The 24,563-nt window shown below is 38.6% G+C and overlaps 1 protein-coding gene across 1 annotated transcript in view; it reads right to left on the reverse strand.

The window, feature by feature from the left end:
• LOC101169664 (noelin-2) overlaps nucleotides 1-24,563 on the reverse strand; it is a 46,326-nt gene that overhangs the window by 1,936 nt on the left and 19,827 nt on the right. Inside the window, exons 4-7 of the mRNA XM_004065981.4 lie at nucleotides 23,252-23,471; nucleotides 13,200-13,306; nucleotides 1,744-1,920; nucleotides 1,067-1,240 (exon numbers count right to left, since the gene is read on the reverse strand). Of these exons, the coding sequence (XP_004066029.1) occupies nucleotides 1,067-1,240; nucleotides 1,744-1,920; nucleotides 13,200-13,306; nucleotides 23,252-23,471 (678 nt within the window). The remainder of the gene's footprint in view (nucleotides 1-1,066; nucleotides 1,241-1,743; nucleotides 1,921-13,199; nucleotides 13,307-23,251; nucleotides 23,472-24,563) is intronic.

The raw sequence follows: 24,563 nt of genomic DNA on the forward strand, positions 1-24,563 counted from the left end.
CTACTGTGCCACAGATCGACAGGGGTGTGAAATAAAATCTGTTGAAAGATGTAATTCCTTTAACAGATTATTGAATGGAATTCAATAATGTCCTGGACACAGTGAGAAAGTAATCAACACTTTAAGTAATAAATTACCAGCGCAAGCTGATTTATGATTCTAAACACATTATGATCACTGTCTGGAATGATGATCTAAGAAAACAGGAATGTGGACTTGCCTTATCAAGGTAATCCAGCCAGAGTAAACATAAATCCACTATTTTAACGCTTTAATCACTTGAAAAATAAAGCTATTGCAATTACAAAAATTGTGTCAGAAAACTGACAAAAACACACTGGTCGGATGACTTGAAAGTTCTCATAAAAATCAAAATCAACAAGGTGATAATTGGGGGATGAAATACCTAAAGTCACTGAACTACGGTGACCCTGAAGTACAAATCCCACCCAAAAAATCACTTAATGCAAAAACGTATTACAGAACAAAACAATAATAAAAAAAGTAAAACTATTAATAAAAGAAAAAACAACAATTGAGGAATCAAAACAAAATTCCAGAAACCATAGCACAATTTCAAATAAATGAAATGAAATAAAAATGAAATTTTTCGGAAAACAAAAGTAAAAATGAAAGTGAGATGTAAAACATAGTATGATTTGTCCATCATTTCAACCAAAAATAATTTGGCATAAGGCAGATATCATCATCCAGTCAGTGATGCCCCAAAGTCCCTATCTTTTTACCGGTTTCTTGCTGTGGTTTGTTTTGTAACATTTCATTTCGATTTTTGGGAATTATTTTAGTTTTCCAAAACATATAATTTTAATTTTGTTTTATATTTTGTGTTTCGGTTTCTGGAACTTTGATTTTGCGTTGATGGATTTGTTAGTGTGATATAGACTTCAGGGCCACCGTACCATACAAACGGTGATCTTGTTATGTGGTCTGAAGGCGGTTTTCTTATTTTTTAGAAAAAACAGCTTTATGTGTACTTCTCAAAATATATATTCAAAAAAATAAGGATTCAGATAGGTATGCAAGAACTAATAAAAGGAGGCTGTACCATGATGTTTCCAGCATTTGGGATGGAGGTGTAAACAGCCCAGAGTCCTATCTCATCAACCATGAGGTCGATGTCAGAGGATCCTCCCCAGCTGTAAGGGAAAGTGTTGTTGTATCCGGCACCGCTCAGGCTGCGCTGGAGCAGCACACTGCGAGAGTGAAAACTGTACTGAACCTGCAAGGACAAGTACATAAAGCACACGTGTCTCCGCTGGATCCTTGGATCATCTGGTGTTGCGCCCCCTGTCAGACAGACGTTGATGTCCACTGATGTGATAATGCCAGATTGTGTCTGAATGAGCTTCCTGGCATTTTACACGCTAATTTTTTTAATTACCAAGTTCAGCCCAGAAACAAGACTGTTAACACAAAACACTTCCCACAAGTCCTAACTGCTGGAGGCAGGCCGATAAAGACACACACAGGAGATTAAACATAATCATTTCCTGGTTTTTTGTTGTTGTCTTTTTTTGGGAGGAAAACCAAATTACTTTGTTAAATCCATTGTCTCTTATGAAAGTTGTAACAACTGAAGGAAATAAAAAATGTTGTTTGTCTGGATTTTGAATATAATGCTAAATACTGACATAAACACCTTGATTTGGCAAGTGATTCACCTCTCCTTTGCTTTACTGCCATTTCTGAGAATACCCTCAGAGGATTCATACAGTTACTCACCAGGATGTTGCTCTGGTGCTTGTTGTAATACAGCGAGCCGTTGTAAACCACATGGCCAGTTCCTGCCCAGGGGTGGGGCAACAAATGCTGAACAAAGTTCTGTCCCTTTGTGAAGTCGCCCATGGTTCTGTATTCTAGCACACGTCTGCCTTTGTAATAGCCATCCATGGACCAAACCTAATAGAAAACAAAGAGTGAAGAAAAGGGTTTATGCGTGATCGCAACATTGTTACTCCTCTGCGTTATTTCAAAAGAACAAGTCCTGGTTGCTTCTGCACAACAGCAGCTTTATTAAGTGATTCCAGTATGTACTCAGACTCTGTTACATGTAGCAAAAATAGCATCAACTCAAAGGCAAACAGACGCAGAATTGAAAGTGTCTTTGTAGTTAATGTCTTAGTCTTTACTGTTACAGCTTAAATTTTTGATGACATTTAAACTTGCTTTATTCATGATGTTCAGCTTTCATTTACTCATATAAAACTTAATTAAGGAGCACTTTATTAAAGTCTGTTACAATGCAACTACACTCACCAGGTAGTTTATTAGGTACACCTGTCCAGCTGCTCGTTAACGCAAATTTCTAACCAGCCAATCACATGGCAGCAACTTAATCCCTTTATGCATCTAGACATGGTCAAGATGATCTGCTGCAGTTCAAACCGAGCATCAGAATGGAGAAGAAAGGTGATTGAAGTGACTTTGAATGTGGCAATGTGTTGGTACTGGTCTGGGTATTTCATAAACTACTGGGATTTTCACCTACAACCATCTCTAGGGCTTACAGAGAATGGTCTGAAAAGAGAACATATCCAGTGAGCCACAGCAGCAGAAGACCACACCGGATGACACTCCTGTCAGCTAAGTACAGGAAACTGAGGCCACAATTCACACAGACTCACCAATCCTAACAAGAAAAGATTGGAAAAATGTTGCCCGGTAGGGTCAGAATTTGCCGTCAACATCATGAAAGAATGGATCCATCCTGCCTTCTATGAACGGTTCAGGCTGCTGCTGGTGGTGCAATGGTGTTGGGGGTAATGTTGGGTCTGACCATGTCCATCCCTTTATGACCCCAGTGTACCATCTTCTGATGGTTACTTCCATCAGGATAAGGCACCATGTCATGAAGCTGGAATCATCTCAGACTGGTTTCTTGAACATGACGATGAGTTCACTGGACTCAAATGGCCTCCACAGTCACCAGATCTCAACCCAACAGAGCACCTTTGGGATGTGGTGGAACAAGAGATTGGCAACATGGATGTACAGCTGACAAATCTGCAGCAACTGTGTGATGCTGTCATGTCATATGGACCAAACTATCTGATGAATGTTTCCAGTACCTTGTTGAATCTATACCACCAAGGATCAAGGTAGTTCTAAAGACAGAAGGTGGTCCAACCCGGTACTAGCAAGATGTATCTAATAAAGTGGCTGGCGAGTTTATATCAATAATATAAAATGACTACTTTTCCTCGCTTATAACAAACAAATGCCACATATTTTCTGTGTTGCTCTGAAATATCTAACAAGGCTCCCAGTTTTTCTGATTTTGCTCTTCAGCTTCTTGATGTCAAAGAAATATACTACATATAACGCTTATGTACTTACATTTCTTTGACATCATAAAAAGTGAAATTAAATAGTGACAGCAATAATTATCCTAAGTTTGACCCTCCTTTTCTAATATCACTAAATGCTCTGATCTAAACTTAAATCCAAGGTAATGACAGACAGACAATGTAATCAATCTATGTGCTGAATGAGGAAGGAGAGTGTGGGCAAAGGAGATTAGAGGACAAACAGACAGAGAGACATCATGAGAGTGAAGAGGATAAAGAAACAATGGGGGAATTCCAAATGAGCTTCGACAACACAGAGCATTAATTACCCAGAAAGAGACAGGAGATGAAGAAGAAAGAAGGGACAAAATTGCTAACTGAAAGTTGTTGCAGGGGTACTATCTCTGGAACCGGTAACACATTGGAAGGAGAGCAAAAGAGCACTGGAGAACCCTCTTATTATACCCTCTCCAACTAACAACAGAAAATGTGATTTTTGCCAAAAAAACATTGAAGATATGAGTTCAACAGAACATTCTGGACAATCCCAGATGTTACTGTCTCTTTATGATTGAAGCCTTTCCAATTCCAGCTGTTTGACAGATGGTCAGATAAATGTACCCGATCATTATTATTCTGAAAGCCCACAACATCAGAGTTTGACTCAGATAGATCTTGATTTAAAAAACAGAAACCAACTTTTTTAAATTTTATCTCCAGTATTTTTGGCTTGTTTTTTTATTCTCTCTGAACACTAACGAAGCTTATGTATTGTGTTTCCCTTTTCTGGCGAGTGTTAAAGTAATTGAGCTTCCTTTGTTTTCTGGCAGCTGTAGTCCTTTGCAGCATTAGTTTCACATGAACAAGCTCAAGACTCAAATTTACACTGACTGTTTTTCAAAATGAGCCCTGTTGGTGGAATTTGCTGTGAGGCTCTATTCCTTTTTTCTACTTTGACATAAAAGACAAAATGAAACCAGCTCTTTTTATTACAGCTTTACTGCTAATAATGGACCAGGGCTCCATAAGACCTACAGTAATTTCTCAATTGTGGGACCAAGAAAAATCTAAGGTCACACCAGTGTGCCCAGCTATTCATGGTATGAAAATAAAACTATTTCTAAGATTCTGAAAGTAACACCCTGGTTCAAAAACAGACACACATTAAATCAGTACCATGGATTAGATCAGAGACTGTGAAATGTGCAAGTCCACCATTCCTGTGAGTTTGTGGGCTCCATTTGCAAACGCTATGTTCAGAAAGAGGTAAAAAGCAAAATGATTTTAGCCTCAGATGATGAGTGCAGAATAAAATAATTTCTTTGTTAAGAAATTTCAGGCCTATTCCATATGCAAATTATAAAAATTAGGTCCCATTGAACAGATTTTTACTCTCTTTTTCTTTTAACTTGTCCTGTCCAACTGTTGAGCAGACTGATAGGAGCTGAAGGCTTCTTGTGTTGCACATATTTTACTGTTACAATCGGGGGTTATGGATCTTCTGACATACAAGGTGTATATTTGTATAAACCCCTTTTGTAATTTAGGCTAAACTTTAGTTATATTGATTACATTTGTATCTTTTTATAATTATTTTGTACGACTAGATGGAAAAGAAGAAGAGGAAAGAAGGAGCGATGTTGGAGACAGGGGGTAAGGGTACAGAAGAAAGGGGGACAACGGGAGTTAAAGAAATCTGGAGGATGACAACAGAAGTGGTGGGGGGTACAATCATTAAGCAACAAGATGCTGGAGGATTATCATCATTACTGTCTGGTGTAAATGTTAATCAAAAGGGGCGGGGCCTGTCCACACACAAACTCAAGTGTTACAAACATACCTCTTGGCTCCAAAAACCTTCAAATACAGTCACAAGTCAAGTCAACATGTACTCCGCACAACCACAGTTCACACACATTTATACATACAAACCAACACATGTAACGCATTTCATTCTGTCACACATACTATCTGTGCAAATCCACAATTAATTGTGGTTCTATTTTATGTTGTTGAGTTGTAAGACAGACTGACTCACAACATTGGTGATTATTGCAAGATCCCAAACATAGGTTGGACAAAACAAAATAAAACTGACATTACTGAAGTACACGCAGCAACAAGAAAGTGCTGCTTCACAAGTAGACAGCTTTTTACACATGAGGACAATATGAGTACTTTTATTCTGTAAATGTGGTTATTTCCTTTGAGCATTTATAACACAGAGGGACTATTTATTACACACAAAACAGTTTTCAGTGTAAGCTTGGTGACAGTTTAACAGAACTCCATTTATTTTAAATGGATTCAAAAAATTTCAGAACAAACCTGCTTTTTCCTCCCTCAAATATTCTTTTGCTTTTTACACAAACAAACAAGGTCATCTGAGAAAGGGGCAGCTTATAACTATTTAACAACCAGTGCATAGTACTGTAATTTTCAATTTGGTGACATTTCTGTTTTTTAAAGCATAAACAGGACATTAAAAATGATGAGTGAAGAGAATTAAGCGGCAGAGAGCTTCTGATGTGGTAAATGTTGTATTTTGACATGTTTAAATGCAAATAGAAACGGTTTGTTTTAATGTGAATTTTGGTGCAAAAAGAGAGGTAAAAAGATAGTAACAGAAAAAAAAGAGAAACTGTATGAGCAAACAGAAAAATCATGGTGACGGTGCTGATAAAACCAAATTCCAAATTTTTGGTGATAAGTTAGTAAACGTAAAACCATTATGTGTTTCAGGGGTGAAATTATAAAGCCCTCTGTGGATATTAAAGTGAGCGGCTTGACCAGTGTCCTGGCTCAGGTACAGTGAAATCCATAATTTGATGCACTGTTTTTGTTTATTTGTTTTGAGACTTTTGGGAGACACTAGACGGTGGATGGGAATGACTGGTTCTCATATACTTATAGAAAAAAATGGAAACATGAAACACATTTCCTGCTGCGATAAATGCATGGCCTGAATGTCCCCTGTCCTTTTAAGGCAGCAGGAAATGGGAAGACATTTGATTGATTTGGTTTGACTTATTGATTTATTTCAAGCATTGTAGTCAAAGCAATAAAGAATTAAAACATATTTATCAAACTCATTCAAGTAATAATTAAATGCATAGATTAAAAAGACAGAAAATAAAACAAAACAAAAAAGTCACTTAATACACATTTGCTTAATTAAATATAGTGATCATTTACTAAAGTCAAGTAGAGCTTGATTTATTGCTTGAAAAGGATTGGGAAGAAGCAAGCTTATATAATCCCACCCCTCCTGTATTAATTCATTTTATAGTTTTACAGTTTTGTAATTAGGTTCTGATCCGATATATTCTTTTCAAGTAACAAAATCCAGTGCCTAGTAATGATAGATTTTCTTCAGAAAACTTTCATTCATGATTTCAGTCAACAGCAACAGAAACCATTATGTAATAATCATTGATTATTAAAACACATTATCACAATAAACCAGTAATTATTGCTACACATTGCAGATCAAGTAAAGAAAATCAATAGCTTATTGATTGTAATTGAAACATTTCAGAAATCATTATTGCGCATTACACAATGTAATACTCATTGAATGCAATTAACAAGCTTTGATTATTTCACCACAATCAAGTTTACACATGTATTTGGAACTATTCAAACACCTATTGATCCTTAACTCAATTGAGGAACAAAAAGTGACCCTGTAAAACTGTGCAGTTAAATGCCATTCAGTTGAAAATGTGGGTGCACTAAATGTTATGCTGGTGCAACTAAGAAAAAATCAAGCACACAGGTACAACTATGCCAAAAGCTTATCTTAGCGCCCTGTGCAATAAATATGTATTCATAAAAATAAAGACAGTTAGAACGCCTGTTTGTCACTGATTGAAATAAAGTCTGACATACCCAGTTTTGTGGGGGAGAGAATCTGAATTCTTACCAAAAGTGATCATAAAGTATATGCAAGTATGGTATTCTTTCTAGTTGCAGAAGCTCATCTTGTCATCTTTTGGAATTGAGACAGTTTCCAATGATCACAAACTTGGTTTTTAAAGTGAAGGAAGGGAACATTGGCCCATACCATCAGACTGCCTCAATCAAAATATAGTTTTCTATCAGTGCAGCAACCAGTGTTCAATCAGTGTTGTTCATAACATCTCCACACTTCTTTCCACTGGGCAAAAAGTACCCAGTCTTTTCACTGTGCAAACCTTTTTAACAATTTTGTGAAGGACAACGTACTGTACCTAAGCGCCCACTGGGTGAAAAAGGGTTTTCTTGAAGTGCCTTGTTAGAATGATCATTTAGTAACCTATCTCGGACAAACCCCCTGGCTTTCAGCTTAGAGATGGTACTCATTTCATACAATGAAGGAGATTTCGTTTTGTAGAATAAAAGCATGAACTTGTCCTTTCCCATTGATCCCATCTGGATTAATTAACCATTGCATTATAATTCTACGAGCAAACACCTCCTGACCGCTGTAGAAGAGCTAATGCTCATAGCCCCTTTCACAGGGGCTAGTGAAGGTCTGTGCCTTTGTACCTCATTGTATGACTTTTAGGTTCATTCAGTAATGTTGAAATGTTTAATTCCATCTCTGATCAACCTCCAGAGGTGGTCTAAGATTGAATCGAAGTGGAACAGGTGCTTTCAGGTGAACAATGAAATGGGTCTGATAGAAGGACTTAAAATGTGCCTGACAGCACAGTGTTAAGTAATGCAGCAATAAAGTTGTTTAAAAAAAGTTTTTTTTTTTTTGTAAATATAATTAGTGACCAGATTTTCTGGTTAACTTCCTTTCATACTGTGTCCACAACTGCAGGTGAGCTTTTTGTAAAGGACATTTTGAACAGAAGCACATTCTTTATTTAACATGTATAATGATGCCCAAAACGACACACATTAATGAAATAATTGTTTTCAACATTAGGAGTGTCGGGTGTCCATGCCAACTGTGCTGCGTGATCATCAAGAGTAATCCGGTTAATGCTTCCATGTTGATATTAAGCAAAAATATATTTGGCGGTAGCTCCTCCCACATGCGTCTGGAGTGTCGAATGTCTGAACTCATCTTTAAACAAGCAGCAAATTTGACGGAAGTGGAAATAGAGGCAAATTTGATGAGCAAATTGCATTTGGTGTGAACGCAGGTTTTTTTTATTCCACCCTCACATCTATTCCTAAATGTTTAAAAAATCTTTTCTGTTGTCACGTTTAAACTTATTTCATTGCTGAGCACCAAAGTCCTTCTCTGCACCGTCACTCTCAACCTGGAGAAGATCTCGATAAATCGGGGATGCCAACCGCATACACCTCAGCAGATGTTCTCCCCACAGTGACAGATGTCTTTGTTTGTGTGGGTGAGTAAAATGAGCATTACTGAGGTGATGAAGAATTAATAAGTGTTAGACTGGAAACCTGTATAGACACAGTAGTCATTGATACGAAATCTTCGGAAATGAGTTTACTTCTTTTGCGTGTTTCTTGTTTGTCTGTTCCTGTTTTTATGTAGTTATGAGGTCCCACCACTGATTTACTATTCCAGAATTGTGAGCTTATTGATAGAGGTGAAGAGATAAAGCCAAATTCTAAAATATAAAATTTATTATTATTATTATTATTATTATTATTATTATTATTATTATTATTTATTTATTTATATATCAACATTAAAAACATATTTTATGGGGAATTTGTGATCATTGATGGAATCAGATAAATAATACTTAATGGAATCAAATAAAAAATCTGCAGTTGGACTAAAAATGTATTAAAAACTTAAATTTGATGCGAAAAAAATGAAACTTACATAATTTACAAAGCCTTGTTTTTTAAAATTGCTTGAAAGAAACCAATCTATTAATCAATCAATCAACACAATCTTAGAATGAACATGGAAATATACTTTCTATTGGACAGTTAAACAAAGTAAACATGTATTATAATAAGCAGTTAAAACAAAGCTCAACTCTTCATCCTATTAAGAGTTGAGTTAATTAGTATTATAAAAATGATACTAATTACAATATGTTGCTATGGTCACTTATGCATAAACAAACATCTGTGTATCTATTATAAAACTAAGGTCTCCTTTCTTCAGGGTATTTAAGAAAAAACAGCTGTTATTGCTGATATATAATGTCTCACACATCAGTACTGAAGCACGTTTATTTGCGTCTCAAAAAAAGCCATCGCATTTATCGTTTTTTTCAATCGACTTCTCTGTAAGTTCCACAATTGCATTTTATTTTTATAACATAGTTTCTTTCATTTCTCTTGTTCACTCACGTGACTCTCTGGCATTGACTAATTTATCATATAGTAATTGATTCTACATGACAGTAAAGCACAAACAGCGCTGTTGCTAATATTTATTTCTGTAACAATCAATCTCTCTCATTATGCTAAACACTCTTTCAGACCTGGCATTACTGTGGGGAATGCGTAGTAAAGCCATCATTGGTTTTGACAGCTCACTGAACATCACATCCATCTCCCCTAGGCTGAATCCATCCACCCTATGTTTTTCAGGCGCGTTCCTAACATGCTACTGCAGGGGGCAGTTGTTGTAAGGCCAGTTTCAAGAGGTAGAGTAATGTTTATTCTTATAATTACTTGGTTGTAATAAGGGAGAATAATGGTATAAAATGATAAATGGCGTATGCGTATATAGCGCTTTACTACCGTCTTGTAAGCCCAAAGCGCTTCAAAGTACCATTATACGGTGGCCCAGAGGGGTAACAAACACAACACTTTAGATTCGCAACACAACACAAAATAACACACTACAATTCATCGCAACACTGAAAATATTAACTCACAACATGAAGGAATCAACTCACAACATGAAGAAATCAACTCACAATACGGAAAAGTCAACTCACAGCACAACACTTGATCTCAAAATGGAAGTATACCTGCAACGAAAGTTACACTGCTTTTATTCTGAAGTTTCCACTGGGCTAAGCGGCTGACATTAAGTTACGTGTGAGTGTAAAGTTATTAAGCGCTTACAACTTAATTACCACTTATTTAACAGTTATGTTTCTGTTAATTACATGGTGAATAATCAAAATACACTAGTAATTAACACAAACATAACTGAGTGCTTAATAACTTAACATATCTTATTCACGCACACACAAACCAAATGCTCAGCTCGCGTCACGTCTGTGCATAAGCTGAGGGCACGCTCGTTGGTGGTGCGTTGGTGGAGCGCGTGGGAAATCCTAGCTTCAACCGTTAACCCTTTTGTACTGTGAGTCACATTTTAGTTTAAAAGTTTTTAGTCACAGGACATGTCACAGCTCAGCTCACTTACTGTGTGCTTAGCCCAGTGGAAATTTCAGAATAAAAGTAGTGCAACTTCTGTAGCAGGTAAACTTCCGTTTTGTGATAAAGTGTTGAGCTGTGAGTTGATTTTTCTTCGTGTTGTGAGTTAATTGTTTCATCTTGTGAGTTAATTTTTTTGAGTGTTGTGACAAATTTTAGGGTGTTATCTTGTGTTGTGTTGTGGATCTAAAGTGTTGTGTTGTGACCCTTCTGGGCCACTGTACATTCACCCATTCACACACACACACACACGCACACACACACACACACACACACACACACACACACACACACACACACAGACACACACACTCAGGGTGGCTCTGCAGACAAACACTGACACCAACCTCTAGGAGGAACATGGGGCTCAGTGACACTTTGACACATGGGCATTCAGGGCAAGAACCAAATTTTCGACCTTCCAACTAGAGGTTGACTGCTCTCCATGTCTGCACCGTGGCCGTAAGGAAGAGAGCGGGGAAAGAGGGATAAAATGCGGCAGTTTTCTGGTTAAAATGAAGATTTAAGTGCTATAATGTTACCCAGTTGTGGTGTCTGCAGAACACTTTTTCCCTTGTTTTATTCAATCTGCAAGCCTCTCTTATGGTCCTGACTTTGTTCAATAACTGCACTGTTTTGACTAAAAGAGAAAGGGCATTCTTAAAACTGGATTGCATTTTGCAAGAAACCATAAAGGGTTTAATTCAGTAGGTCAACAGAGAAGTCCATTCCCACTTTCCTCTGCATCGTCATAATCCATTTCGAGTGCATTGTGTGTTCATGAATTCAAGCTCTGCTTTAACAAGATCATCCCCATCAGACATTTCTTCATAGTGTCCAACCAGGATCCTTAACATGACATCAGGTCAGAGTGACTTCCAACAACTACATCCTCACACTGGGGCTCATGCAAAAAGGATGAGCATTGAGGGAGAAGAGTCTGCTAAAAGAAATGTTTTAGGTTTTAACAGTCTGGAGGAAAGCTGTACGGTGGGGCAGTGTGTTGGCGCCTTTACCCCACAGTAAGAAGTCCCTGGTTCAAATTCCAACTGGAACCTTTCTGTGCGGAGTTTGCATGGTCTCCCTGTGCATAAATGGTTTTCCTGTGGGCACTCTAGCTTTCTTCAATAGTCCAAAAACACAATTTCATAGGTCGATTGATTGCTCTAAATTGTCCCTAGGTGTGACCATGAGTGTGTATGGGTGTGTGATTGACGGACTAGCCATCTGTCCAGGGTGTACTCCATCTTTACCCAACAGTAGCCAGGACATGCCTCCCCGAGAGGGATTTAGTGGGTTAAGAAAATTGATGCACTTTTGAGAAAAATGTCACTGTCAGTTTTACTCTACAATCTTCACTGCTACTCCTTTAGGAACAAAAATGCACTGCACACATTTTAAAGTTCATACCACATCAAAATCATGCACTAAATCTCTTAGATGGAACTGAAAGAAAGTATCCAGTTTCCAGGTCTCTAACTAAAAACATTGATCCAGTACACCCTGCAAACAGAGTGGAAACCCTATTCACGGATTCACAGCTAAGCCTATTAATAATTGTGCATCAGACAAATTGTTATTGATTTTGCAGTTTCTTAGCACACAGAAAAACACGGTTCCAAAAATTCTGTGCTTTTGCAGAATGAAAAGTAAGTGAAGCAGGGTACTCAAAAATGCACAAAGAGTAAACATAAAAAGGTTCAGAAAAGGGTAATGTGTTTTTGTGATTTACACATTTAGCCTATGTAATCCAGGTACAGAAAGAGCAGAATCACTTCTTGTAAATAACAGGTTGCAAAGACAAAAATAGAAGACCGGGACCATAAAAGACACTGAACCCATAACTCCAAACTGTACCACTCATAGAAATAACTGTAAACTTTTGACAATAACTAGGGTAGCAGCTCTGTATAGCTGCTTTTCATCACTGTAGAAAAGCTCTAATAGGGAAACAGGCAAGGGTCACCATGGCAATATAAATCACACCTGGCAACTGGAAGACAGTCGCCTTGACAACTAGCTTAATATTCTGTCCCTGTAGAGAGTGTATAGTTGTGCATCCATGTTGTACATGTGCACATGTGTATGCATAGGAAACAGTGAAGCTTGAGATAGAAAGCACAAGAGTCTTTTCAGGAACAAGGCTGAAATGGAGAGGAAAAATACACCAGGGAGCAGAGGGAGCTTAGCAACCTGCTTACAGCACCTCCTCATGATGTAAACAAATACAAATGACTTTATGTAAAACAAAAGACAGTTTGCAGAGGAGTTTCCAAAAAATGGAACCTTAATTAACTCAAACTGAATAAATCACCTGTCAAACTTGCTCTTTAAACACTGCGGTATGGCTGAGTTCAGCTGCTTTATGTCCTCACAACATAAATAGTTCAGAGAAGTATGAATCTATATGAGAAACATCTTCTTCATAAACTTCTTTGGTTTTTTTCGGCAGCCCCAATTAAAAATGTTAATGTCAACCCCTAAATTTAGAATGAACTTTCAACTTTTGTCCTTAATGCCGAAACCCTGAATGATCTGGATATAAAAAGCACAGAGGCACTGCACACCTACCCTGCTGTCGGAGCTGGGAATCATGGCGTCAGTCATCCAGGAGCCAAAGCGGGACCCCGAGGCTCTCACGGTAATTGGGTTGCTAACTGCAGTCAGACGACCACAACCTATTAACGGATTCAAAGAAACAGGTTTATACATCAAGCAGGAATAAGGAGAAGATAATGGAGATGAAGCTTCAGTGCTGGAGTGATTAATGTTTACTGTCAGCGATGCTTAGCCAGCTAATTTATGAGCAGCAATCTTCCACTTCCAGACATAACTCAGCATACCCATATTTCATAAAATCTTCCATGCAAAGTTGCGATAAAGAATAAAAAAGAAGGTGCAGGTCAGCAAGGTTTTGCCCAAGCCTTTTCACTGAACTCACTTAAATTGAATCAAATTTTCTTGATTTTTCAAGGGTGCTTTACAATTGACTTAATGCATTGGGTAGGTATTGTAAATATGCTGGATCTGTAAAAGTAAACATACTTGTGATCTTAATCCCAGAAAGATTCTCTTTTTTGCTTTACTGAAATTTTCAAATGACCTTTTGTCGGCTTGAATCCAAGTAAGTTATAATTGATTTCAATATCTCAAAAAAGACCTTTCTTCCTGCAAAATGGGTTCTTAATGTGCACATAAATATCTAAAAATGTTTCTGCTGCCAAATTATTTTCTCTGCATGCAAGTCAACACCTTTCTATATATATTTATGTATATATATATATGGAGTTATAAGAAAGAATTTCTTTAAATAAAATAGAAAACTGTGTGTTTGTGCCGTAGGCATGTGATGCAGACGACGGCTGAATATACATAAAATAAAATATATATGTAGAGAGAGAGAGTTTTTTAAACCAAGTTTCCCTTATAATAGGAACATTTTTGGTACAAAAATCATTAATAGGAGCATTTTATTCAAAAAACAAATGCTAATCATAAGACAAAATATGTAAAGTGGGCGCAGCACTGACTGAGCAGGGAGGCCAATGTCCAAACAGCAAATCTCCTTTTAAGGCCATCCCCATGACAACCAACCAAGACAGCGGGTTTCCTATTGTGCTAGATTTTAATATTCCAGGAGAACCTAAGACGCCTTTTCGTTAAGTTTTTTTGTTCAAGTATTTTATGATTACAATTTATGTCGAAATTAAGTATTATGGTTTCAGTCATGCAAAATAATAAATTTAACCATCAGTTAAAGAGTCTGACGAAGGTCTTTGTGTTTGCTTTACGTACAATATTGATCACAGGACTCCCAGCAGGTCACAAGTCTGACTTTAGAAGCCATTTCAATTCCAGGTGGCACGAAATCATTAACAATGCTTTATTATTCTTGATTTTATCATTTTGTAGTTGTACAAAAATTATTAGTTATATTTTTTAATTTTGACAATACATGGATTTCTTCAATCATTTGTCCAAAAATCTTTTTTGTCATCCTGGATGTCATCCTGTGAAGTTTGAATGAGCTGATGGGCATTCTGGTCTTTGAAGAGACCTTTTGGTTCTCAGAAGCTTTTTTTTTCGCAGCAATCTGCTGCTCAAACTCACTAAAGCTAGTAAGTTAGACACTTTCCCAAAGCTCACTTCTCTCTTTGTCAGTAAAGTCTTTCTATCACTCAAAATCGTTCTTGTACATTTTTTGGAACAATCAGCTGTTTATATCACACTAAAGGGTGTACTGGATTATAAAGTGCACTGTCAATTAAGGGTCCATTGTTTTATTGTTGTACTTATGTCACATATAAGGGGCAACGAATTGTAAGGCGTGTTAAACAAAACAGAGATAAATCTGTCAGTTAGTAAGACTTTATTACCTGCATTTATAGCAACTCTAAAGGCTATGTCCGAATTCCCACCCCAAGCCCGAACTACTAAAATACTATATAGTATATATACTATATAGTACTATATAGTAATACTATGTTGTGCCCTGGATTTTAAAAGCAATTCTGACAACGCGCCACAAGCTTTTTTTTTTACGGAAAATAAAATGATGTGAAACTCTAACAGATAGTTTAGTGACAACTTTTATGAGTACAAATGGTAAATGGCGTATACTTATATAGCGCTTTCTACCTTCTTTCGAAGGCCCAAAGCGCTTTACAGTCACAGTCCCATTCACCCATGCACACACACATTCACACACTGGTGGTGGCTCCGCTGCCGAACACTGGCGCCAACTTTCCACCAGAGGCAAGGTGGGGTTCAGTGTCTTGCCCAAGGACACTTTGACACATGGGCGTGCAAGGCGGGAATCGAACCTGCAATCTTATGATCATGGGTCGACCACCGTACCACTGCAACACGGCCTCCCGTACAGATTAAGGAAAACATTGATAGTTTATATAAAAAAATACATTAAAATACTTTTTTTTTTTTTTTTTTTTACACGCAATGCTTTGTGGTTTATATTTGCCAATCTAGTCAGCATCGATGAACACTGGTTTTTTGCTAAGATTTCTGAGAGATTTCTAGGGCACTCGATTTTGGAATTGTAGATTCGGACAACGCTACAATGGCGAATACACTATATAGTGCACTATGTAGTGTGTAGTAGGGGTGTGCATTGGCAGTCCAGCGATACAATATATGTCGCGATATGTGTTTCACGATTCGATATGAATCTCAATACAGCCCAAGACTGTATAACATTTCTTCAATGTTTTTTAAAGAGCATGACATAGAAAAAACCACTACGTGAGTGAAATTCACCCATGCACACACACATTCACCCGGTGAATCAGACTGTGACTGTGACTGTGACCGTGAAGCACTTTGGGGCTTTTAAGACAGCAGTGAAGAGCTACACATATAAATACCAATTCTATTTATTTTTGTTTGTCTATCGTTCATTCAGTGTTCAGATCTAACCTAAACCTGCGACCTGGAAAAGACAGAATGAGGCAGGAAAACAACTGTCCTTGTTTGTGATATTAATACAAAAACAACTACCGTAATTTCCGGACTACAAGCCGCTACCTTTTTCCAGCGCTTACAGTCCTGCGGCTTATTCAGTGACGCGGCTAATTATTGGATTTTATTGGCGGCCGCCGTGTACGTATTTTTGGACACAGTGAATAGTTTGAATTCTCTAACATCAAACATAAGTCATTTGTTTTTCAACACACCTCTAAGCAGCCAAACAGCATGGACTTGACTTCAGGTCTTAGACACTTCAGTCATGGTTCAACAAAACGAAACACGCATGTCCAGCCGCATCCCAGAATCCTTTGGTGCCATTAGACCCAACGTGCACGTGATCGCCGCTACAATATGATGAAGCTTTCAAGTTAAAAGCAATCGTTAAAAGCAGCGTGAAAAAATCACCAACGGGTTTGGAAAAGCCGGTCAGCTGCGTGACGGAGAGAACAGCGCATGCTCAGGAGTGCATTTACCTCTGAGTCATAGTGACTCGGCTGGCTGCACGTAAATATGTGGCAATAATATCAGCCTTTATTTTGTCGGGACACGACTGGAAACACAAATTGACGTGGTCGTGTTAACGGTTTCTAAGGACTGAGCAGAGATTTGCATTGAAACGCTCACAGCCTCCGTGTGAGCTGGAGACTGCGTGTCGTGTGAGCTGCGGGGCCGATGGCAGTCTGAAGGCTCCCACACGTAACAACGCATCCGCCCCTCATACACAAAACGTACAGTATTAAGTCCGATTGCTCTGCACAGACACGATTTGCTCCGTTCACCGGCGCAATGGGGACGAAGCGCTCCTCCTTGAAGCTGCCCTGGCCAGAGCTGTCGGAGTAGATAGGAAGGGGAGACAAGGAGCGCGCGGGAGCGCGGAGGCGTCGAGCCATTCTGCAGGCTGCAGCCAGGGCTTACTCGAGGCGTCCGCGGAGCAAGTGTTTGTTGTGGAAGGAAACTTCTGACCCATGCGCCGCGAGGAGGCGCGCGTATCGCGCTGAGGCGCGTGCTTTTCAGTCGTCGCTGCTTTATTTTACTAGTGTGTTTTTTAAACAGCCCTGTTACTCCCATAACGCTGCCGCGACACAAGCGGAAGGAGAGCTTTACCCGTTCACCCCTCCATGCACTGCTGCTCACGTACAACGTACAACAGTATGGCGAGCCGGGCGTTGGCCCCGCCTTTAGCCCCTAAGACTCATGGGAAATGGGGGATCGGGGATGTAAATTTCCTCATCATAACTGAGGGATGTAATGTTGATTATATGGTTACTGTTTGTAATTTTATGTGTGATACCTAGATTGTCAATAAGTTAAAAAAAAATAATAAAAATAAAAACCATAACTGAGGAACTTGTGAACAGAATAGAGGTGCATACTGTTTGGCAGATGCAGATATACTCAAAGACATGAGCCTGAGGCAAAAATGACTCCACCCACTGTGTGCTAATAAATCACACTTACACTCTGAGTCAGGAAGTGATCCGTCAGGATGACAATGTTGCCTAATTCATGCGGCTTGTACCCCGACGCGGCTTGTGTATGTATAAAATTAGTTTAACACGTGAAAATGGGTGGGTGCGGCTAATAATCGGGTGCGCTTTGTAGTCCGGAATTTACGGTAATCATTTGTTTTATGAATGCATATATGTGTCAGGCTCGACGCGTGGATGCAAAAGCAGGAACACAGAGGTAATTTAAATCAAAATTTTCTTTCTTTCTTTAATCTCGAAGCAGCGACTCGAAGCACAAAGAATGCAAAACGATCCCGTGACAGACACTGGGTAGAAGGAGCTTAAATACACAGCAATGATGAACAACAGGTGTGTGAACAGGTGCAATTCATAACAGAAGTAAAGGTGGAGGCAACACAAACGGGAGAAACCAGAAGTAACCAAAATAAAGGCCCAAAGAACCCGGAAACCCCACAACCAATCTAGAATGCGAAACAAACTAACCTGCCCTGGCCCCTGAACCTCACAATGTGTATATTTATGGGAGGATTTTTGCTGAGGGTGTTGCATAAAATGTCCTTTGATTACATAACTAGACAAACACCAAATACTTTTTGGAGTCATCTCAGGTGATATTCAATTTAGTTTTTAATGATTTATTTAACACTTGATATTTACAGTAACAGGTTTTTGAAAATCAAATCCCTCTGTATTTCAGACATTTGCTCATATTTTCCTCACCTAAATTTATGAGAAGTAAAAATACAAGATCAATTTTCACTTATGGACTATGAAAGGCTAATAGGTTTTAGCAGAACTCCTGGTGTTTGACTACTTGTGTTTTTTCCCTTTCCTTCTTTTTTTCCAGGAATTTTCTTCACATTTTTGTCTGACTGGCTGCAAAAATGGCGGATGCAACATCATTAAAAATGTGCAAAAGTTGGACTTTCAATCAAATCAGGAAGAAATAAACAATGGATGAGTCATTACTGATTATTATGGCTAATTAACTTCTGATTCATATTTATTGCGTTTTTTTGTTGGGTCTAAGATGGCTTTTGGGCTAGAAAACCATGACTCAATCCAGCAACACTGGCAGTTATTAAATGATGATTTGAAGAGAATTGTAAAAGTGGCAAATTGAAGAGTATCAGATGAGAGGAACGGAAAGAGGAAAAGGCAAAGAAGTTGCAAGAAGTGTGTTTTCCATAATTCCAAAAGTGCTGGAAGAAAGACGAGACGGGAAAGATAACTGAACAAAACAAAAACCACCCCCCTCTCCTCCCCTCCCATCTTGTGCACTGCGCCGAAAGCCAGTTAGTGTTGTGTAACCCTTGTGCTATCCTAGGCACTTTAACATTGGGAGTGGGGTCATCTAGACCCACTAGACAGTGCGCTGAACCTTTTTTCTTCAATGATTTGTGAACCTCACTGGTGTCCATGGATTACATGAAATCTTTTCACCTTTATCCACCTTTGTCATGGTAGGAATAACACATCAATGTAAGGGGGGGGGGGGGGGGGGGGGGGGGTCATCTAAGATAGCACAAGGGCACACAAGGCTTGTGTGCAATCTCGCTGTTCAAAATAGGGAAATTAGGCAGCCAGAGGGTAAATTGTGTGGGCATCCTACGGGGAACCCGCAGGCACTTCCGTGCACGTACTGTGCATAAAGCATGTGCGTGCGGTCAGGTAGTCAGTGCCAAAACCTGCAGCAGCTGTATAAACCCCGTGTTAGCGGTGTTTCGTGCGCTGCTCGCTCCAGGAGCCAGACCCATTAAAATAAAAAATAAAAAAATCATCTGTGTCTCAACATTATGTTAACAAGATTCTCAAAATGAAATAAGCGTTTTTAAAATGGGTTATAAAGTGAGTAAATAATATAACTTTTAGGGGTTGCTCATTTGTTTTTATGTTAAATTATATTTCCAAGAAGGAAGGTAACGACAACGCATATTCATGCAATGCTAATTGATACCAGATTGACATTTATTGTCCTGTTGATAGATTGCACTTTTAAAATGTGTTTACTGTCAAAGTCTAAAGAAAGAGATGTTGAAGTAGGATAACAAACAGTGGTTTATTTAAGACGAGCTGTTCAGAGTCTATGGGGGTACTGGCGTCCAACCGCCTCTCCTTCGCTGCGTGGCAAATTTTGCTGCTTGAGTATGAAAACCAGCAGTTTTGATGGCCTGTCCAAAAAGGTGTTCATAAGCTTGACGCCCCAACCGTGGGAGGAGCTGTCACCAAATGTTTTCAGCCTGGGCAGCCGTGGTGCAGCGGTATGGCTGTTGACCCGTGATCGTAAGATTCGATTCCCGCCTTGCACGCCCATGTGTCGAAGTGTCCCTGGGCAAGACACTAAACCCCACCTTGCCTCTGGTGGGAGGTTGGTGCCAGTGTTCGGCAGCGGAGCTGCCATCAGTGTGTGAATATGTGTGTGCATGGGTGAATGGGACTGTGACTGCAAAGCGCTTTGGGCCTTCGAAAGAAGGCAGAAAACACTGTATAAGTATACGCCATTTCTTACCATTTGCTCGCTACATGGAGCGCTGTCTGTGTGTATCTCATGACAATGCACGGAAGACAAGGAGGATGTTTAGAGCAGTGACATGTGCTGAAGGTTCTGGCTGGTGAGGCACAGACCTTTTCAGATCAGATTTACAAACAAATGAGAGGCCTAAACTGGTCACTTCCGAATTGGAGAACATTGTATGTATCACCCCATCATATTTCAAAGTATCCACAAACAAAATACTGAAACAAAGTTTCTAACAAAACACATGTCTTTCTTGAGACCAAATGCACAAATTTTCCATCCACAATTTTCCTTTTGTCCCCCTCCAAATGTCCCAATCGAATTTCAAATAAAAGTTCAAAATTAAACATTAAATCACGGTATTATTTGATACTGTTTTATTGAAGCGCCTAACTGTGTGAACATTTGTTTCAATATACAAAAGTTTCAAATAATTATACATGGAACAAGTGTGCCACAACGTGAACCTAACAATTATAACTTTTGCTTTCAGTGAGACATTGATCCTATTATTGATGAATATGTAGAAAATCTGAAAAGTGTAGGTTTACTTTTAGTGAATTTAGAAGCCCAAAAAACAACCAAAGTGAATGCTACAGAATATAACCGACAGTGCCGTGGAGGAGGCTCTCACACGCACGCACACCCTCCACACATACACACCCACACCCACACACAGGTCAAACCTTCACCTGTAAATGAGGTCCATTCGTCTGTGCTTCTGGATAAAAATCTATTGTTCATTTATTAAGTTATAGAATTCTCAATAAAGAGGTGTTGTTCAGCATTGGTCATTAATTTATTTTTACATCATGTTTTGAATAATAGTCCACCTTCAAATCATATTTAATGAGACTACGTTATAAATAACAAATTAGGAAGAGACGCGAGCTCATGAGCGCCCTCTCTGTTGAGACAGTGCTACTGTGAACTTCACTTCTGTGTCTTTTCACTGCGGGTTTATGTCACATTTTAACACAAGATAAATTAGACAAACATTAAATACAATATATGTGAAATGGAAAGGGATGACATGGAATAAAATGTTGTACAATGAACATTTTTAAAATAAAGCATTATTTGGGCTTTTATATATTTGGGGCGGCCAAAGGGTTTTGCCAAATCTTGCAGTTACTATAGCAACCTTGATCAACACCCTGGCGCCGCCCCTGAACATCAATATTTCTAAGGTCTTTGGGTGTGCCTTATAGTGCAGAAAATACGGAAATATATTTTTGATTCAAATTATGTTTGAGTCTCTAGTGTTAGATCTTTTTTTTCTGTTTTTTTCTTTGTTGAGTATAATCATCTAATGCTTCCTACAGAAATATGCTTGTAAAGAAACACGTGTCACACATTAGGAGATTTTGATTTTACTACAGTTCTTCAATGGTCTTATTTTTCCTTCAAGCTGTAAGTTTTGGTTACATTAAATATATATTAGGGTCTCTGTGCCTCTGAAAAATATATGGAAACTAGGCATTAAGTCCGTTCCCATGAGAATGATGACAAGTAATGGAAATCCATAATGCATTATGGATGTTATATGCAGGACTTGTAGTAAAGTGAAATAGAAAATCTTTTGGAGTACAGTTGTCTCAGTGTGTAATTTTTTTTATTTTGTATTGTTATAACTTTTTTGCTATTATATATTTTTTTATTATTTGCTTGCAGAAAACAATCCTTTTTCTTAATAGCTTGGTTTTAACTGCTACTTCATGTAAGTGATAGTCGGAACTTGTTTGAATTTGCCTGTTCTGCAGAGAAAGTCGATAATCAGTCAGAGAAATCCTGGAGGAAATATTGATGCAGAGGTTTCCCTGGCATTTATTTGTTGTATGCTATGTTTGCCATGAAAAATCTGCCGCACATGGATTCATTTAGCATTGTTCCTTCCTATATGAATTCCTCAAAATTATGCTTTTTTGCCATATTGCTTGTGAGACTGACTCCATCAAAAGTGAAAATAATCTTTCTGCTGCTGGTATTGCTGCAATTTCTTGTACAAAATGTGTATTTTAGAAAATCAGATCACCTATTCAATAAAGTTATCCTTTTTCCTCATAGTAAATATAAAGCAACTCCAGCTGCTCCACTGCAGAAGAAGGCAGGTTTGGACACAGGTCCATGAAATGACAGGCAAAGAATAAGGTCTGTGTTTACAAGGCAGGCATGAAGGCAAGAAAACCTGTTAGCAAGATTTCTCAAAAGGCAACGATTTCTTTAATCCTACTCCTAACTCAGTTAGTTATTAGATCTGTTGAAATGTTAGTCCACTGTCATAATCCCTCTGCGGTCATGTGATGACACGCTGCGCTGGTGAAACAGAGCTGCTCGGTTAATTCTGTCGCCTCACATCAACAAGGCTCTGTATTAACATGCTGGTCAGCAGGGCTCCTTCGCTGTGCTGGTTGCATGTTCTCCCTGTGCCAGCATTTCAGAGAGAAGGCTTATCTAAATCAGCGGAGCTCAGTCTGATCAAAAGGAAAAACAGATTTAAAACTTTCAGACCGTGGGATGGATTCATCTTTTTTCATTCAACACTGCTGGAGGTTTTTTTCCCCTCCATTTGAACCCTGTGTGATTTATTTCTTCTCCTGTAAAACGAACTGCGTTGCATCAAATCTGCACGAGCAAAGCCAAGTAGAGCATCTTAAGCAATAGTAGTTGGAGTAGTAACCCTTCAAAAGCATCCTACCACAGTAGAAGTAAAAAACTAAATAAAGACAACCAGTAAGCGTCAAAACTAATGTGTTACATGCTAAATGAAATCTATAGAAATCTCTATAATCACGTAAACAAATAGGTATATAAATAAATATATATTTGTTATGTGCAATTATCTGCCAGTATCAATACTGCAAAGATATAAAGAATACCTTAAAATGGCTTAAGCGTCACAAATAAAAAAATAAAACTGACAGTGGCAGTTTTAATTTAAAGCATTCTGGGGAAAGAACAAAGCAACAGTGAGATGAAGTTTTTGATTTTTATTTTTTAATTTAAGTGTATTTACCTAAAGGGTATACCTGTTTGAATTTTTATATTTTTTTGTTTGTCCATTGACAAAATACAGAGATGTGAACTGCTTTTCGAGGCAGCAGTAGTAAAACCTTCACTTGATGTATTATTAATGTCCTTCTTGCACATACCCAGTTTGTTCATGCAGCTGTGTAACCTGGTCTCCAGCAGCAACACCCTTTGCTGAAGCTCCTCATAGTCGTACGCTCCAATCTCCTCCTGAATGGCTGTCAGGATGATTGATAGGTTCAGCAGCTCCATTCTCAGAGTGCCCAGCGTCTGCAGGTCTAATCGGTACTGCTCCACCACCGTAAAGAGGGGCCGTAGCTGGGACATCTGGCCCTTTAACTCCTGAGGGTATATAAAAGATATTAGGCATGAATAGGTTAGAGAGAAGGTCAAAACGAATGCTGTGACATGTGAGAGACTGTTCCTCCCTCATATTTCATCTGTGGCAGTTTGTGTGACTGGTCAGGGTGCCCTCTGAGTGTGACTGTCATCCCCACTCGTAGAGCTGGGACTGAAAGACCAAAGAACACTGAAGGCTCTGAAAGATATTTTCCCTCTTTAAGTAATTATGCTTCATGCCATCCACCGTCTTCCACACTTCAAGTTAAAAACTCATCAAGTGAGGAGAGGGCATGGAGAAGCTTTGAAACAGAAATTACAGATGTATTCTTCTTCTATCCCTTCTGGGAAATTTTGCACTAAAAAGACAATTGTGTTCAATGTATATATTTTGTGATTTCATTTTACCATTTTGCACGATTATAATAATAAAAGTCAACAGAAAAAGTATTCAGAAATCATTCAACCACTGTATTCATCCTCACTAATGTACTGTATCGTCTAGTAGGTAAAGAATATTTGTGGGCACATTGATGGATGGTTATTCTGTGTTGATTCATGAGGTGTTCTTATGGCAAAAACCCTCATAATATAAGCAAAAGAATCCTTTGTTTTCACTACAAACGTTTTTTTTTCTCAGATTTTACTTCCATAAAAATCTTCTAATTCAGTAGGTGGGATGAACAATACATTTTTAACCGATTGTTAAACAGCTGACATGTCATGATTTTGTCATTCCAGCATGACATGTTGAAAAACCCTCAAAGACTGTAACGAATTAAAATAGACAGACACGATGCTCACACATTTACATTGTGTGTGTACAAACATGTTCTTCCTTTTTCAAAAATGTGCAAAAAAAACTTGTCATGGAATGGACCATCCATCTTCTAAAACTATTTTGTCCCTTTTAGGGTCACGGGGCTGCAGGAGCCTATCCCGCCACTCGTGGGAGAAGACAGGGGACGTCCTGGACTGGTCGTCAGTCAGACACAGGGCAACAATCATACACCCATATAAACCTAGGGACAACTCAACCAATTAACCTATGAAGCATTTTTTTGGACAGTGGGAGGAAGCCAGAGTCCCCGGAGA

This window comes from Oryzias latipes, chromosome 1 (assembly GCF_002234675.1).
Source record: "Oryzias latipes chromosome 1, ASM223467v1".
In the NCBI taxonomy this organism is placed as follows: Eukaryota; Metazoa; Chordata; class Actinopteri; order Beloniformes; family Adrianichthyidae; genus Oryzias; species Oryzias latipes.